Source organism: Coptis chinensis, chromosome 7 (assembly GCF_015680905.1).
Source record: "Coptis chinensis isolate HL-2020 chromosome 7, ASM1568090v1, whole genome shotgun sequence".
Classification (NCBI taxonomy): domain Eukaryota; kingdom Viridiplantae; phylum Streptophyta; class Magnoliopsida; order Ranunculales; family Ranunculaceae; genus Coptis; species Coptis chinensis.
In genome coordinates, this window is record NC_141462.1 from 13234069 (window position 1) to 13251388 (window position 17320).

The following is a 17320-nucleotide window of genomic DNA, read 5'->3' on the forward strand; positions in this document are numbered from 1 at the left end:
TGAATGACCCCGTCAGCCAAATTACTGTGATTAACTGAACACGGACTACGGCATCCATTTTTCATATTTAGTTTGGATGGGGAAGCAGGGATGGCAAAGCCTTGGGATAAGGAACCTGTATTTTCTGTTATATGAACAAGACATTAAATTTCTTTATACAAGCTGGTTCTTGAAGATTCTTGGGTTCCTTTCTTGCCATACAGCGTAAGTGAGATTTTAGTACTTTTTTATTTCACAGTAAAGAGTCACACATCCATAGGACTAGATTATCCACAACACTTGGTATAAATCTCCAGCATCACAAAGCCTTCAGAGTTTAAACTCTCTGAAATCTGAAATCATTTTTGTATAGGACTACAAGTACAATTTGATCAATTAGACTGACCCACCTCAATTTAACAAAACACTATCCATTTACTATTTTACCAATCAATATCAGTTTACAAAACTACAAAAAAAAAACCTTCTTTGCCACATAGGCTTTGCCCATGTAACAAAGAAAGGGCGATGTTCCGGCCCCCACAAATGTGGCCCAATAAAAGCCCAATTCAATACAAGCCCATGCTCAAAGTTTATCTATAAAAAAGCCCACACTCAGATCCCATGCTCAAAGCTTATCTATAAAAAAGCCCACGCTCATAGCCCATGCTCAGAGTTTATCTATAAAAAAGCCCACGCTCAGAGCCCATGTTCAAAGCCTATGCTCAAAACCTACATACCTACATGTAAAATCAATATCAATTGCGCACATGTTTTGCGAGTCAAACAACTTCCACAACTTCGTCCACATTCAAGATTCACTTCCATCAACTTAATATCATGTGACAGTTCTCTCGCCAGTTCTCTAACTTCATCCCACGATTGGACAGTTTTCCTGCCAGTTCTCCAACTTCATCCCACGATTGGAATATTGGAGAACGAGAAAGTAACTATCACCAAACCGACATATAAAATCCAACCTTCGTCATTCTCCAAAACTACGCCATCGAGACTTGATCCCAAGCAATACATTTGGGTACGTAGGCAACTTTACACTGAAGTCCAGTCTCATCTTTCCCCAACAACCATCTCCTTCACCATCTCCAAAAACATTACTTCTGACCCTCAACTGGTGTGTTTTGGCAAATCTTGCTAAAACAGTACCCAATTCTTAATAACCAAACTTTTTTTTTTAGTAACTCAATAACCAAACTTCCCAAATAACCAAAACCCTGAATCCTTATCTAATACCGAAGGTAATAAAATCGATATGGAGAAAGGATTTCCCTGCTCAACAGATATACAGCGCGCACTTACTAATCTAATTCCCGAATTCTCCTCAACCTTAACAGTTTATTATCGTAAGTTGTCAAATTGGGATTGGAGATTGGCTGCCACGCGAAAGAGGTAAATATTCAACTTCACTCTGATTCTTAGGGATTCGCTTTGGAAACCCTAGCATAGTATCTCAATTATATATAAATTTAAATGCCTGCGTCTTTTAACTCATCTTGCATTTCAGAATCGTAGCAGTGTTCTCTTAGCGTCGAACTTGGAGTGGAGTTCGTTGCTTTTGCCAAGGAAGTGATTTCTTATTAGCAAGTAAGATTTTACTTTCATTTTTTTGTTATCTGTTAAGCATTTTATAAAGGTTTTATAATGCTGTTTTGATTTAAAATTTCATCAAATAGGGTGATTGGAATTTTTTTAAAGGTATTATCTATACATGACCTGTTTTGGCTGCAATCTTGTTTAACACGTATCTGCATTGCTTTAGTGATTCTTTTTGGGTACTTAACTGAATGCTTATTGTTGATTTTTTTTTTTTTCTGGTTTGTTTGTAAAACTCTTCTGAACCATGCCATAGTTTCCGAGGATGTTTTAATATTATATTTTTAAGTGAACTTAGTTCTCCGTAATGAGTTTGATTTAGCCTTAGCTGTTAAATTCAAGTTAGTAGATGTTTTAGACAAGTATTTTAAAAGGTTTTAAACTAAGGCATAAAGGTGAGAAACTGATACTTGCAGAATTGTCTGTTAATACTTTTTGAAATTGCAATGGCTATATACGCAAAACCGATCTTCGACGCGACCATATCTCTTTAGTTTATCTACTTTCATATGTATTAACTACTTTTGAGTTGGTTTGATATTGTTAGGCGTCCCAGGCACATATTTATACTCAAACTTTAAGCCCATAATTAATGTGGTTCATTAAAGTGACACCCTATCCTTACCCAATTAGCCTGGTATCACTTGTGCATGTGTAGGGTGTTGCCTTTTATGTGATTATCTAAAATGACCAACTGTTGTTCAGTTTATGAATATTAAAAGGACCTGCCTCCATATATGCATCTTATTATTATTTTGTCTTTATTTTTTTGTAATCTAATTGAAATTATTGTTAGGTGAGCATAGTACTTTTGACAAGAGTAGAACTAGTAATCAAATTGAGATTGTTAGTAAGTAAATTAATTTGCTCCACTGCAAATGCCTACTAGAAAGTAGTACTGATACAAAAATTAGAGCACTTTTATGGTGCCTATGAGAATACATAGTAATAGAGAATAATAAAATCACTAATATATTTAATAATGATCTTGAAGCGATTATTTTTATTTTTATTTTCTTAACGAAAAGAGTGCAAAATTTGGGTGTTTTCAGGATTTTTGTGTCATACTTGATTCGAAATGGACAAATTGTGGATGTCCAAAGATAGGCTAACAGATGAATATATTGTAGGGGTTAAGAATTTTCTTATGTTTGCAAATACAATAGAGAGTGAGACCATTCTCATAAGATGTCCATGCAAACACTGTGTAAATCTTTGTGAGTTTACTCAAAAGGAGGTTAGAAACTACCTTTTTGAATCTGGTATTGACCAACACTATACTAGATGGATATATCACGTACGGGGAGAAAAGTCATAATGTAGCCCCTTCTAGTGTCAATGGAAATGAAGACCATCAAGATTATCACAATATGGAAACTCCAGAAGATGCAGCAAGTACAAAAAACTTGCTAGATGCTGGACGTGACCAATTCACCGGTGATCCTGTAGAGTTTGAACAATTGCTCCAAGATGCTAAGAAACCATTATATGAAGGATGTACAAAGTTTACCAAGTTATAAATGGTGGTTAAACTATTCAATCTAAAAGCCAAAGGTGGGTGGTCAGACAAGAATTTTTCAGAGTTACTGAAATTATTTGGAGAGGTGCTTCTAGAAGGCCATTTACTACCGTCCTCACTGAATAAGGTCAAGAAGACATTGTCCGTCTATGGAATGAAGTATGGAAAGATACATGCATGTCCTAACGACTGCATCCTGTACAGAGGTGACAAGTATAAGGATCTTACCATGTGTCCTACTTGTGGAGCATCAAGATATAAGGAGAATAAAAGTATAACTGAGACAAGTAAAGGTGTGCCTACAAAAGTTTTGTGGTATTTTTCACCCATCCCAAGGTTCAAAAAGATGTTTCAGTCTGTGCAAACAACTAAGGATTCGACATGGCATGCTGATGCAAAAGAAGTTAATGACAAATTGCGTCACCCAGCAGATTCCCCAGCATGGAAGACTATAGATTGCATGTGGCCAGAGTTTGCAGCAAATTCACAAAATCTGCATCTCGCACTCTCCGCAGATGGTGTCAATCCACACGGTTCTATAAGTAGTAGGTATTGTTGTTGGCCAGTTATGTTGATCACTTACAACCTTCCACCATGGTTGTGCGTGAAGAGAAAGTTTATGATGCTTACATTGTTGATATCAGGTCCACGACAACCAAGGAACGATATTGATGTGTACTTGGGGCCCTTGATTGATGACTTAAAATTTTCATGGAATACTAGGGTTGATGCTAATGATGCTTACCGACATGAATCATTTATATTGAGAGATGTGCTAATGTGGACAATAAATGATTTTTCCGTGCTTGGTAACCTATCTGGCTGTTGCGTTAAAGGATATTATGCTTGTCCAATATGCAGTGAGAATACACCTTCGCTCAGACTGAAACATTCTAAGAAGATTGTATACATGTCCACCAAAAGATTCCTCCCAAAGAACCACCCTTACAGAAAGCAAAAGAAGATGTTTAATGGTAAACAAGAGTTTCGATCACAACCAAAACCATTAACCAATGAGAAAGTAAAAGAAAAGATTAAACTGTTTAATATTTCTTGGGGGAAAAAAGTTAAGAATGTAACTGCGAAGAATTTAGCAAAACCAAAAGGGCAGAAAGAAGTTATGAAACGAAAATTGAAGAAGTCAATGGGTAAAAGGAAACGACCGGGTGCAGAGAAAAAGGCAAAGATGCCAACCACATCAACAAGGGTTAATACTGGAGTCGATGATATTTTGAAATGTTGGAAAAAGTCATCAATATTTTTTGAACTGGACTATTGGGAGTATTTGCCTGGTAGACACAACTTAGATGTCATGCATATTGAGAAGAATGTTTGTGACAGCATTATTGGTACATTGCTTAACATTCTTTTCAAAACAAAGGATACTGTTAACGGTCATCTTGATCTTGAGGAGATGGGAAGGGCAAAGTTGGCACCAAAGATAGGTAAAAGTAAAACTTTCCTACCCCCAACTTGTTTTACATTATCTAGAGATGAAAAAAGAAAAGTTTGCCAAACATTGCATGAGCTAATTTCAAGCCCCGTGTTTCAATGGATGATCTAAAATTACAAGGGTTGAAGTTTCACGATTTCCATATTTTGATGCAGCAGTTGCTTCCTGTGGCAATATGATATGTCTTGTTAAATCATGTGAGATATGCAATTGTCAGGTTGTGCTTCTTCTTCAGTGCACTTTGTGCAAAAGTAATAGATGTGAAGCAATTGAGTCAAATTCAAAGGGATGTTGTTGTCACCGTATGTATGCTGGAAAAATACTTTCCCCTGTCATTCTTTGACATCATGGTTCATCTCACGATTCATCTTGTTAGAGAGGTGAAGCTTTGTGGTCCAGTTTTCTTCCGATGAATGTACCCATTTGAGAGGTAAACCAACTTACTAAGCTTTCCTTTATCATTGGTTCGTATGACATAGTAAGCATCATTGTACCATTTTCCCATTGAAATGTCTTAGGTACATGGTGGTGCTGAAGGGTTATGTACAAAACCGCAATCATCCAGAAGGTTGCATTACTGAAAATTATATTGCAGAGGAAGTAATTGATTTTTGCAGTGAATTCTTATCTGACTTGGATGCAATTGGAGTTCCTCCTAATTGTAAAATCACTCCTAATGATATGCTGGTGGAGGGAGTTACCCCTGTAGGGGGTTCTGCTGCTGAAGTTGATAATACTGCCTTGGAGCAAGCGCATATTTATGTGTTGCACAACACAGGAGTTGTTGAGCCTTACATAGGGTAAAATATGTTGATAGTTTACTTCCATTCTTCCATTGGTTTAGAATTTCTATAGCTAAATGTGAGATTGCTTTCGGTAACTAAATAGGGAGCACATGGACTACCTGAAGAAAATCCACCCCCGTTAGTCAAAGAAACCAACATGGTTACAAGAAGAACACAATCGTACCTTTAGTGATTGGCTTAAAGAAAGGGTACAATTAAGCAATTCTAAAGTACCATTTATTCTGTAAACTCCATTTAATCGTTACTAACCCTTAAAAGAACACAGGTTTCACAAGAGAGACGCATCACCAATAACAAAGTCTCGGATACCTTAATATGGATATCTCAAGGGCCTCGGATGCATGTATTAAATTATGAGAGCTATATCATCAATGGTTATTGGTTTTCCACAAAAAATCGGGATGCTTCACGTGTCACTCAAAACAGTGGTGTGAGCTTGGTGGTCGTAGCAATGCAAGTTGCAAGTGCAAAGGATAAGAAACCGGCCTTTTCTGATATGTCCTTTTATTGAGTTACTGTTGAAATATGGCTGCTTGATTATTTTAATTTTCACGTTCTATTGTTCAGGTGTGATTGGGTTGATAGTAGGAATGGTATCAAGAAAGATGATTTGGGTTTCACATTAGTTGATCTTGGTAGAGTTGGGAATAAATCTGATTCGTTTATCTTAGCTTCTCAAGCCAATGCAAGCAAGTCTTTTTTGTTCCTGACCAACTTGATCCTAAGCGGTCAGTTGCTCTGGCAACTCCTAAAAGATGTTATAATGTTGGCGATATTGGTAATGACGTGTTTGATGGGGACATAGGAGACAAGGTTCATCCCGAAGTATTTCCAAGTGTTGATTCTTTTGATTTGATTGATGAATCTCGGTTAGTTTACACACGTGAAGACTGTGAGGGATTATGGGTTGAGAATGAATCATCTAAAACCTAGTCATTTTGTTTTTTTTTCTTCTCTTTTGTTTCTGCAATTTTTTCATTGTAAGATTCTCTATAAGTTGTCAATTGATCAAGATTTTTTTAAGCCTTCAGCGAATCTTGTATTTAGTTATTTCTGTTAGTTACTTTTTCTATTTTTCCATTTGGAGATTTACTTATTTCATGAGTAAACTTCATTTATGTCAGGTATTATTCAAACAAATTGCTATTACTAGGTGTGTGTGTGTGTCACACAGGCCCGATCTTAGAAGTACATACTTATTTTAAAGTTAAAATAAGTATGTAAGTAAAACATCACCTAGAAAATGAATTCAACTCTAATTTTTTGTGGGTATTATCTACATACCATAAATATCATCTCCATAAAATTTGAGCTCATTTGGAAACTTCTAACCTAGATAAAAATTGTTGTCATATTTAAAAAGAAATCTAACGGTCCAAAAAATAGTATTTTTGCAATCATCTTTTGCCTAAGTTATAAATTTCCGAATGAGTTAAAATTTTGTAGAGATGATGTTTATGGTGAGTAGATGATATCCACAAAAAAATTAGGTTTGAATTCATTTTCTAGGTGAAGTTTTACTTACATACTAAATAAGTATGTACTTCTAAGATCCGGCCTAAATATATATACTCACCATAAAGATCCAACTCTTAAACGGACGTTCATTTATGAACTTGTTATATAGTGTCTTGCGCAGCTTATATAATGTCTTGCATAGCTTATATAGTGTCATATATAAGCATAAATTAAAAAGTTAATAAGTGTAAATTAAAAAAGTTGTTCAAGACACTATATAAGTTGTTCACGACACTATATAAGCTGTTCAAGACACAAGTCCGTAAATGGATTAGTCCATTTAAGAGCCGGGATATATATATATATATATATATATGTGTGTGTGTGTGTGTGTGTGTGTGTGTGTGTGTGTGTGTGTGTGTGTGTGTGTGTTTTCCTTCTACGCATATTCTTGTTCATCTCATATAATACTAATTAATGCCCTATGCTAATATGTTTAAGCTTAGCCTAGCCATGGATCCGAAAGCGGCTGTCCATTCTGAAGATGAGGTTGTTCATTCTGAGGATGAGGTTGTCCATTCTAAAGACGAAACACCTATAAGTACCGAAGTAGAAAGGAGAGGCGCAACTGTAATGCACTATTTTTCTGGTGATTGGGATGGTATCATCATAAGAGTTCACTTTGATGGGAAAGGTAGGCCTATAGGTCGAAAAGTTTGTAATAAGCTTTTTGGTTGGGAAGGTGCTCTTGCGAGGAGTCTGATTCCCCTAAGTGCTTTTCAAAAGTGGACGAAAGCACCACCATAACTTTTAAAACTATTATGGGCTGGCATACTGGTAATTTATTTTGAATTTTGAATTTTTATTTTCTTGTTGTTTCTTATCTTGCTTGTAACTTGGATTAGGTTTATTTATTCGTGACCCAGATAAGATTCGATATAGATATCAGGTATAGGAAGTCAGTTTTGAAATCGTTTGGAGTTAGATGGAAGACCTTCAAGAATATGCTGACTGTCAAATATATTATGTCATTTAAAGATGATCCCGAGGCACTTTCAAAACCACCTACAAAATATAATAAGCTAATTAAAAAAGCTAACTGGGATGCATTTGTGAAATCGAGATTAACAGAAGAGTTCTAGGTATGTGTGAGACATTTAAATAGGTATATTGTTATGTTTAAATTAATAACTTTTTTTTTATCCATTAGGAGAAGAGTATGTTACAATCTGCACGAATGGCAAAGGGTAAGTATAATCACCGATATGCTTGGATATGCTGGCTTGATAGATAAGATGGTAAGGATTTGTACAACTTTTTTAAATATTAATGTACATAGTAAACCATATCAAATACTTCATAACTAAATTGATTTTTTTTTTTTTTTTTTTTTTTTTATATCTCATTATAACAAGAAGAGTTGGGAGAATCGTTTGATGAGGATGATAGAGCTCGGCTTGTGGCTTTTAGCTCGGCAGAACAAGAATGGCGAATACTTTAACGATGATACAAGGAAGGTGGCAGAAAAAATTGTAAGTTTTGAGCTATGCTAGCACGAGTAATAGAGTAAAGTACTAATGTTACAGTCCACCTGAAGTCTAAATATCACCAGCCTTATAGTCACAATGGTCTAAAGGAGTGAGTTTTCACTGGATTTTATAAATTGAGGTTTGGTGTTCTACCCCACAGGCTACTTTTAGGCTGTGTTCAGCATCCCACAAGCCAATTTCAGGCCATGTCAGACCCTGTTCAGTCTGTAACATGTTAGTATCAAGCTCAACCAGACCATTCTATGCCAATTTCAAGCACTTTCAGGCTATGTTCAGCACCCTACAGGCCTGTTCCAGCCCATGTAAGACCTTGTTCAGTCTTCCATCCCATGTCAGACCCTGTTCAATCCTTTACAAATCAATATCAAGCTTAAATAGACCATGTCCATACCATTCATGTCCACCTGCAATACTTGACAGGTCCAAAAAGCACTGGCAGTCCACCAGTCAGCCCATGACAAGCCGTCAACAGTCCCAATTAGGCATGGCCAGTCCACCAGTTAGCTACACTCACTAAGAACACACGTTGAGAATTATGGGTTGATATTTTCTTTCTCAGTAAAAATATGATCTATCTTGCTTAAGAAGAGAGAATGTTTTTGCAGACCAACTAAAATAGGAAGAAGCTGAAGGGAAGTTAGTAACCCAAGGAAGCGATGATTTTCTTACGAAGGCATTGGGGACTCCAGAACATTGTGGCAGGGTTAGAGCAGGAGGGAAATATGTCACTCCAACTAGTTACTTTAATCTCCCTAAACGGGGATCAAAAGCACATAGAGCAAAGATGGAGTCCACGATCCGTAAGAAAGAAGAAGAAAACCAGGCATTAAAGGAAAGAGTAGGAGAGTAGGAGACCTTACAAGGAGTAATTAGCTCACAACACTTAGAGAAAGTTGCCTCCAATGGTTCCAAGAATAATAGTAAAAAGCGAATGGAAAGTCCAAATGATGATATATTATCTTCTGGCACTAACAACAAGACAATTAATAAATGTCTTGAGAGAGCATTGGGTGTGAATTCGAGAAAGAAGTCAAGAAAGGTATTACTTTAAATAAATGGCTACACAATGTAAATACTTTTTTAGTTTTGAATTAACTTGTTCAATATGTGCGTAGGCAATTAGTGGTGCTAAATCCAAAAGCAACGAGGCAGTCTCTAAACTAAAATTAGGAAATGAGCAAGTATATGTTATTTAACGTGCAGTCTTTAAATGTTACTTAAAAGATTGTTGATTTTAAATTCACTGTTATATCTTAGGATGTGGGATTGAAGAACATTAGTGTTGCTAAACTTAATAGCAAAGTGGCAGTTTTTCAACATAAATCGAGCAACAAGCAGGTAATAGTTTTTTTTTTTACTAATGAGTTAGAGAGGCATAGGAAGGTAAATGTTTTTACAGTGGTGATAAACTTAAAAGTGATATGCCAATATCTATTCCGTCATCAGGAAATAAGAAGGTAAATGTTTTTTTTAATTTTTAAAACTTTTAAACCTGCCAATAATGTTATGCTCAATTGTTCTGTTGTTTCAAAAGTGTAAGCTGGCTTTGGGGTCCAAAAGCAATATTGTTGCGGATGCTAGTCTAATTGAGGGGTTCGGACCGGATGACAATATCCATAATGTTAAAATGGGGGAAGGTTATGTACATGTACAAATCATACGTGCAATTTTGGCAAATTCCCTTCTGCCAAGACCGATTCCAAATGATGATATTACCACCATGTAGGAGGTGCAGTTGGCTACCACATGACTTGGCCAAGTGACTTTGTGGTATTTGACAATTTGGCTATCTCAAAACCTATGTTAGGAAACAAGCAGGTACTTGTCATTTTGATATTAACTAAAAGTGATAGTTATAGTTTACAAATATTTATTGAAATTGTCCTTATAATGTTTGTTAGGCTGTGGGATCAAAAGACAATGATAATGGTGCTAAAGCCGGATCAAAAGGCAATGATAATGGTGCTAATAAAGCCAAAAGTGTTATGCCAATCTCTAAGCCTAAATCAGGAAAATGAGAAGGTAAAATCTCTAATTACTAAAATCATTAATCATGGTACTAATAAGTGCTCAAAAAATACAATTTAACCCTCGATTATGCCTCTTGTTTAGCCATCTTAGTGGACTAATAGTGTTTGCAAGTTATGTTTTATGATTCTACAGGTGAAAAAGAGAGTTTTGTGGAATATTAGAGAAAAGGGGGTAAAATTGAGCAATTCAGAGCATTAAGGATCACATGGGAAGCCCGTGGACAATCATGGAGAAGGCTAAGGAATTGAAGCTATTAAAGATGGGATTTGGACCTATTTTAAAGCCTATTTGGAAGCCCAATGCCAAAGGATTCCGTCACAGCCTGAATTTCTAAACAATAACAAAGTGAATATTTGAAATATAAATATCTCAAACATCACTATGTTCACTTGTTTAAAAACCCAGACTAGGACGGGGGATACTACACATACAAAACCCTAATAGCCATATCATAAATGAAACAACTTAAACTGCACAATCCCCATAATTATCCGCCATTACTTTATTAAGATATCATCCCGTCCAAACAAACATCACACAGACTCTCTGAATAAAAGTCCTTACTACCATGTTCTCATGTCATGCTGAAAGTAAACTACATTATTACATCATTTTAATAAGAATCAGACCTAATAAAAGAACTAACTGACCGCTCCAGGCAAGAATCCAAATCACACGCATGTTCCATCCTTTGCTTCCACCTATGTTCCCAAGAACACACCCACGCTAAAAAAAACAAAGCAAACATGGGTCGAAAAAATTGAATTTGCTGGGTATGAGTAGACTAACCACATATAAACATTTCCAATCTTTACTTATCCAACTAACACTTTAACTCTATCATAACCTAATCATTCTCAGCTTGGAAGACAAGTAGTTCCGTCATCTCAACCGGCATAGTTTCTTCCCAAGCAAAACTTCCATTATATTAACTCATTCTAATAACTCGTTTTAATATCTAAATAATTGAATTACAACTTACCGATATCCACTTTGTATAAGGGTAGGACCGGCCCCTCAAGACAAAAATATTATTAAGTCCTACCCTCCTGCAAAAGAAAGTTAGAACTTGTATATAGCATATGTAGATATCCTATATGTATTCAAAAGTAAGCCCAAACACACTCGCATAATCAAATCAATTTCTCTTCGCAATTAATCAATTTCTTTTCTTATACACCCACCCTTTAGTACCTACTCCACGATTTGCACTCCACACATTTGCCAAATCACACATTCCTGTGTGCCTCTCTCCCACCGAATACCTCCATATCATAGCCACCTCTGGGCTTTCATACACATATTTCACAGCCTTTTTGGGCACAAAACTCAAGTCATTCATGGCACATTCAATGAATACCTTAGGTCATTCCCGCCACATTCAAGGAATACCTATCATATCACTAACGGACCATTCATGGCACATTCAATGAATGCCCTGGGCCATTCCCGCCACATTCAAGAAATACCCAACCCTACATTCCCGTATTCTCAAGGAATACAACTAACCCGCAAGGCAAATACCTTAGTTCCTCTTTAGGGCAGTCCAAACAATCTAGTCATTCATGGCACATTCAATGAATACCCCTATATAACGCTAACGGGCCATTTATGGCACATTCAATAAATGCACACCTAATATATGACATCAGCAGTCATAAAACTCAATTCCAAAACTTGAGGCGTGGAGAGTTTTAAAAGGGTGCGGTAAATTTGTTTACACATTATTAAACTTTATTGCATATATTATTTTAGAGAACGAAGGAGTATCTTGATTCATGTATTTTTGGTTTACGCGTTATTAATTTCATGGATGTATAAGTGTCATAACGTTGTGTATCATAATGTGATTTGAAATATCACAGAGTAGTAAATACATGTACACAAGTATATTTAGAAAGGTCTTAGCCTAAAATCAAGCATGCTAATAGTCCTAGACCTATCCTAATAGACCGAATCATAATTCGAGGTAAAAGTCAAATTTGGGTCAACTGATCAAAGTCAACCTACCAATGGTCCACCGCAGTCAACCAGCCAGGTCAACAGCAGTCAACCAGAACCTAAACTCCTCTAACCACAAAAGCCCAAAGCCTAAGGCCCATAGTCTAAACTTAAGTCTAAAAATAAAAATTTAAAATTTAAAACCCATAAGCCCACCCACGATTTGGCCCAAGCCCAAATCGAAATTTACTGTTCATCTCCTTCCTCACAACACCTTCACCAGCGCCTCCACCTCCAGCCACTCGCCACCACTAGTGAACCCCGCGGTTTGGTTCCTTTTGCAAACCCCTACATATCTATACTAACAAATCGCGATTCCCTCACTCTTCCAAATCACGATATTAACGGCCATTAACATTTCTTCAAGCTTCAATCGCCCCCTCTGAGCACCCAAATCAACCACCAACAATCAACATAAACCCAACAACAATCTCACAACAAAAGTCATACACAACAAATATTCAAACAACACCAAAAAAAATCAGGACGGTTTGGGTTCTTGTTTGAACGCCATTAATGGCTGTTCAAAGCTTCCCAGCGCTCATAACATAATTCCACCACTACCAGTCATTCCCCGGCAACCCACACAACCTATATAGATCCTCCCCTTACCACAAAACACTTCCAGTCACCAACCGAATCCTACAGACCAACAATAGCAGTAAAACAAAACCCTAGTAATAGAATTCTATTCAAATCAAATTAAACAATGAAGTTGGTATTTACTAATACATATTCTCATCCTCATCACAGCATAACAATCATGAATTTAGATTTTTGTTAGAATTTTTATACAACTGTAGTACTTCAAAATTTGATCTAACAGTCGGCACCATTTCGGATATGATTAGCAGTTTACAAGATATCAAATAATGAAAACACTATTTCGTATGATTAGCAATTAACGAAAATGTAAAAGAATTTCTTCGTACTACTCACTGTTTTAAAACCGAACAGCTTCCCAAAAGCGAAACCCCGAAAGACCGACGTCAACTGTCACACGAAAAGACGATCTTCCTCGTTCAAAACCTTTTCAGTAAAACTCTCTTTTTTTTTTCTAAAACTCTCACTGTGTTTTTCCCCCAGAAACTCTACGTGAGAAAACACCCTTTTTTTTTATTAGTTTTAAAAACTTTACCGAAACACAAGGATAAAACTTATCTAGTTACTTACGAGACTTTTATCCCTAAGATGAAAGTTATCATATAATTGTTTTATCTATTTCATTATTATTATTATTATTATTAATATTATTATCATTATAGGAAAAACAAATAAAAATACGGGGTGTTATAGATTCATTGCTTGGACCAAAGCCCGCAAAAGATAATAGAAGGATAGAAAGAAATAGGGAAAATAGACTTCTGCATCTGGGATGCATGGATCGTGCGTCCAGACATAATGCTCGCATCTGAGACACAAGGATCACGCATCCATACGCATGAAACCACACTGTAGCCACTTCCTTCTCAGTTTTGGAGACGAAGTTGGACTCTGAAAGAAGTTGATTTGTATTAGGAAACAAATGGCAGTTTGGAATGCTTCTAGAACTCATTGTAACCCCTATAAATAGAGGACCTAAGTGCCTTATGTAATTGTCCAATTCATTTATACTCTTGTCTCCAGAACTTGAGACAGAGAGAGATTAATAATAAAAGATTCGGTTTTAACTAGTCGAGTCTTAATAAATTAGTCTTTCTAGTCTTATGTTCTTCGACTCTTCTTATTCTCGTTTTTCGTGTTCTTCCTTCTTTATGGAAGGCTAATCTTCTCCTTCAATGGAGGAGATGAAGCCGGTGCTTAGGGTTTGATGATTCTTTTGGTTCATGGTGTTCTTCAATCAGGTTAGTTATTTGTGTTTTTAGTTATTAGTTCCATTGCCCAGACCAGGAGATGGAAGTATCAATTAAGGTTTTTATTTATTACAATCGAATATCATGCTAGTTTAGGGTTTTATTTATTGCAATTGAATATTTGCTAGTGACATGCTTTTATTTATTGCAATTGAATATAATGCTAGAATAGGGTTTTATTTATTGTAATTGGATATTATACTATTATTCTCTACTTTTCTTCTAGTTGTGTATTGTTTTAGAGTAAGAGAAATATTCCTTGTGTTTGCCTTACACGGTGATTCATTGAATAGCAGCCTAAGCTCACATAAAAGGAAAGAATATATTAATAGCATAAAGATAGGAACAACCTTAAGTAGAGTTATTCGTTAACGATGTTTTGTCCAAGAGGGCATCGGCACTCTCTCGATTGCCTAATTGTAGTCTTCTTGTGAGAACAATCATGAAGCATAAGGTCACAGATTAAAAGTATCGGTGGATTCTAATATCTTGAATTCCCTCTCCTATACATTCTCAATAGTTTAGTTAGTTTAGTTTAGTTTAGCATTAGAATCTACAATATCTATAATAATAGTTTTTAATCCCTCAAACCCTTTTTCCAGTCATGTCCTTCATATAAACATACACTTAAAAGTGGAACGATACCCTACTCATCCTTTACTTATTGAGGGATAATTAGGTTTTGATACGCTTCTATTTTGTTCAACGACTATCATCTATCTACATCATCCATATACCATCTCACACACAAAAAGAGGCAAGGTCAAATGGCGTCGCTGCCATTTTAAGTTGTTTATGTTTAATGTTTTCTTTCAAGATTAGAACTATGGATCTTGAGGTAATTTTAGCCGCATCATCCATCCTTTTGAGAAAGAGAGAAGCTTGAAGGACATCTCGAAGACAAGATCTACCATACAGGTTAGTCGAATCTTCATTCTTTTTATTTCATTCTTAGTATAGTTGCATCGTAGTTTAGTATTATTGTTTTCTAGTATAATTGCATTTAGGACCTTTTCAACAATTGAAGTTGTAAGCCAACACAACGAAACATCAAACTCTAGTGTTTCTTGTCTAAATCTTGACAAACAAACTATCGTCTATGGGTCGTGGTACTTAAGCAATCCAAGTGATTCACCATAACCCTAGAAGAGACAGCTTTAGACAACGGGCGAGATACTAGCTACAAAGCCCAACCCAGTTGAAGGAAAGTAGTTTTGCAAATTAGTATAATTTAGAATAGTTGCATATTAGTTTAATTGCAATCAAGCATAGTAGAATAGTGTTCATCATTTTTCGTATAGCATTTTCTAATGTATACCCCATCGTCCATATCGTCGTCTGATAAGAACACAGCAGTGGACAAGGTTCAACAACCGACTCACAAGAATACTAGACGAGATTGATACAATGGTTGCACGCAATGATGGAGGTGTTATGGAACCAAATAATGGTGAAGCTATCCCACCCATGCAAAAACCTGTGGAGGAAGAAGAAAGCAATTTCTATTCGCCAATCATTGGAGACCCACCCAGCAGTATTGTTTTTCCAGAGACAGAATCTAACCAGTTTGAACTTAGAGTATCAGTAATCTCTATGCTTCCAAAGTTCAATGGTTCAGACAATGTTCACCATATGTTCACATGAACAAATTTCTATTAGTCCTCCAGAACTTTCAAGAACCAGAATATCAAAGATGAGAGTATCAAGTTGATTCTTTTTCCGCTCTCACTCGAAGGTGAAGCCTCTGAATGGTTAACTGCACAGCCGATCAATTCAATAGATAACTAGGAGAAGTTGATAACGAAGTTTACGAACAAGTTTTACCCACCCCAGAAGAATGATGCCATGCAGCAAGCTATCAGCAATTTCAAAGGAAAAGCGACTGAAGAATATCATTATAGTTAGGAGCGATTCAACAATCTGCTAGTCTCGTGTCCACATCATGGATACGACAAGAGCACACTGGCTCATTTTTTCTATCGAGGACTCTCGATAATGAACAAGCAGATGATACAGTCAATGCACAAAGGCAAGTTTACATCAATAGATGGAGAGGAAGCTTACAACTTTCTCGAGAATTTAGCCGAAGAAACACAACAATGGACTACTATCAACGAGGATGTCGCTAGCATGGAGGGGGAGCCAAAGCAATTTGGTTACCAAGCACATGAACAAGCAGATCAAGAACTGAAGTCTGCATTGGCTAGCCTGGCCACCAGCATTGAAACTCTGAGTAAGAAATTCAACCAATTCTATATGAATCCCTCCAAGATCAACAAGTCTCAAGCTAAATCTCTCCCAGTCATGCAAGCTAGCCGATACTGCGAAGTCTGTTCGAACACTTCTCATGCAACTCTAGAATGTCCTAGTAACTATCAACATGAATCAGTTGGAGAGTACAATATAAACTCATTTTGGAGGCCCAACCAAGGTGGTAATAACTTTCAAGGCAATTATTGGAGACAGAACGCTGAACCCCCAAGTTCTCAAGATCAAAGTTATATTCCATAGACAAGTCAAGCTTCACAGTTGGTTCCTCAACAACAATTATACTCTCAGCAGAATTCCAATACAAGTGGAGAGTTAGTGCCTGATCCTAGGAGAAATTATGTCGCACCTGCCAACCTAGAGAATGCTATTACTTTGCTATCACAGAAAAATCAGAAGTTTGAAAGTGTTCTAGAGCTTATTGCACGTCTCATTTCCAATCTCCAAAGAATCTTAGGCAAATCAATGTTCTAGAATGGAGTCTCTAGAGGCTAAGGTCAACCAACTCACTAATGCTTTGTCTGTAAAGACACAAGCCACTCAACCTAGCTTATTGGAACCAATATTGAGGAGTGAAGATGTATGCCACATTAGGACAACTTCTAGTACTGATCACCTCCATGATCATGCCAGCTCAGTTACTACTCTTAGATCGAGGGATTGAAGATAGACAACAAGGTTGACTTACCTTCTCATGATGACATTGCTTCTGGCAACCCATCAAGATTTCAAATGAAGTTCGAAAGGAAGTGGGAGAAATTCTTTCAACTCCCATTTGTCAAGATAACCAA

At 36.5% G+C, this 17320-nt stretch overlaps 1 protein-coding gene across 1 annotated transcript; it reads left to right on the forward strand.

Moving 5' to 3' along the window:
* Positions 1–3110: 3110 nt before the first annotated feature.
* LOC147486120 (uncharacterized) lies at positions 3111–6301 on the forward strand. Its single transcript, XM_086573651.1, has 4 exons — positions 3111–4554; positions 4780–4813; positions 5081–5362; positions 6040–6301. Exons 1-4 carry the CDS (start codon positions 3111–3113, stop codon positions 6299–6301), a joined length of 2022 nt encoding a protein of 673 aa, XP_086429777.1.
* Positions 6302–17320: the final 11019 nt, after the last annotated feature.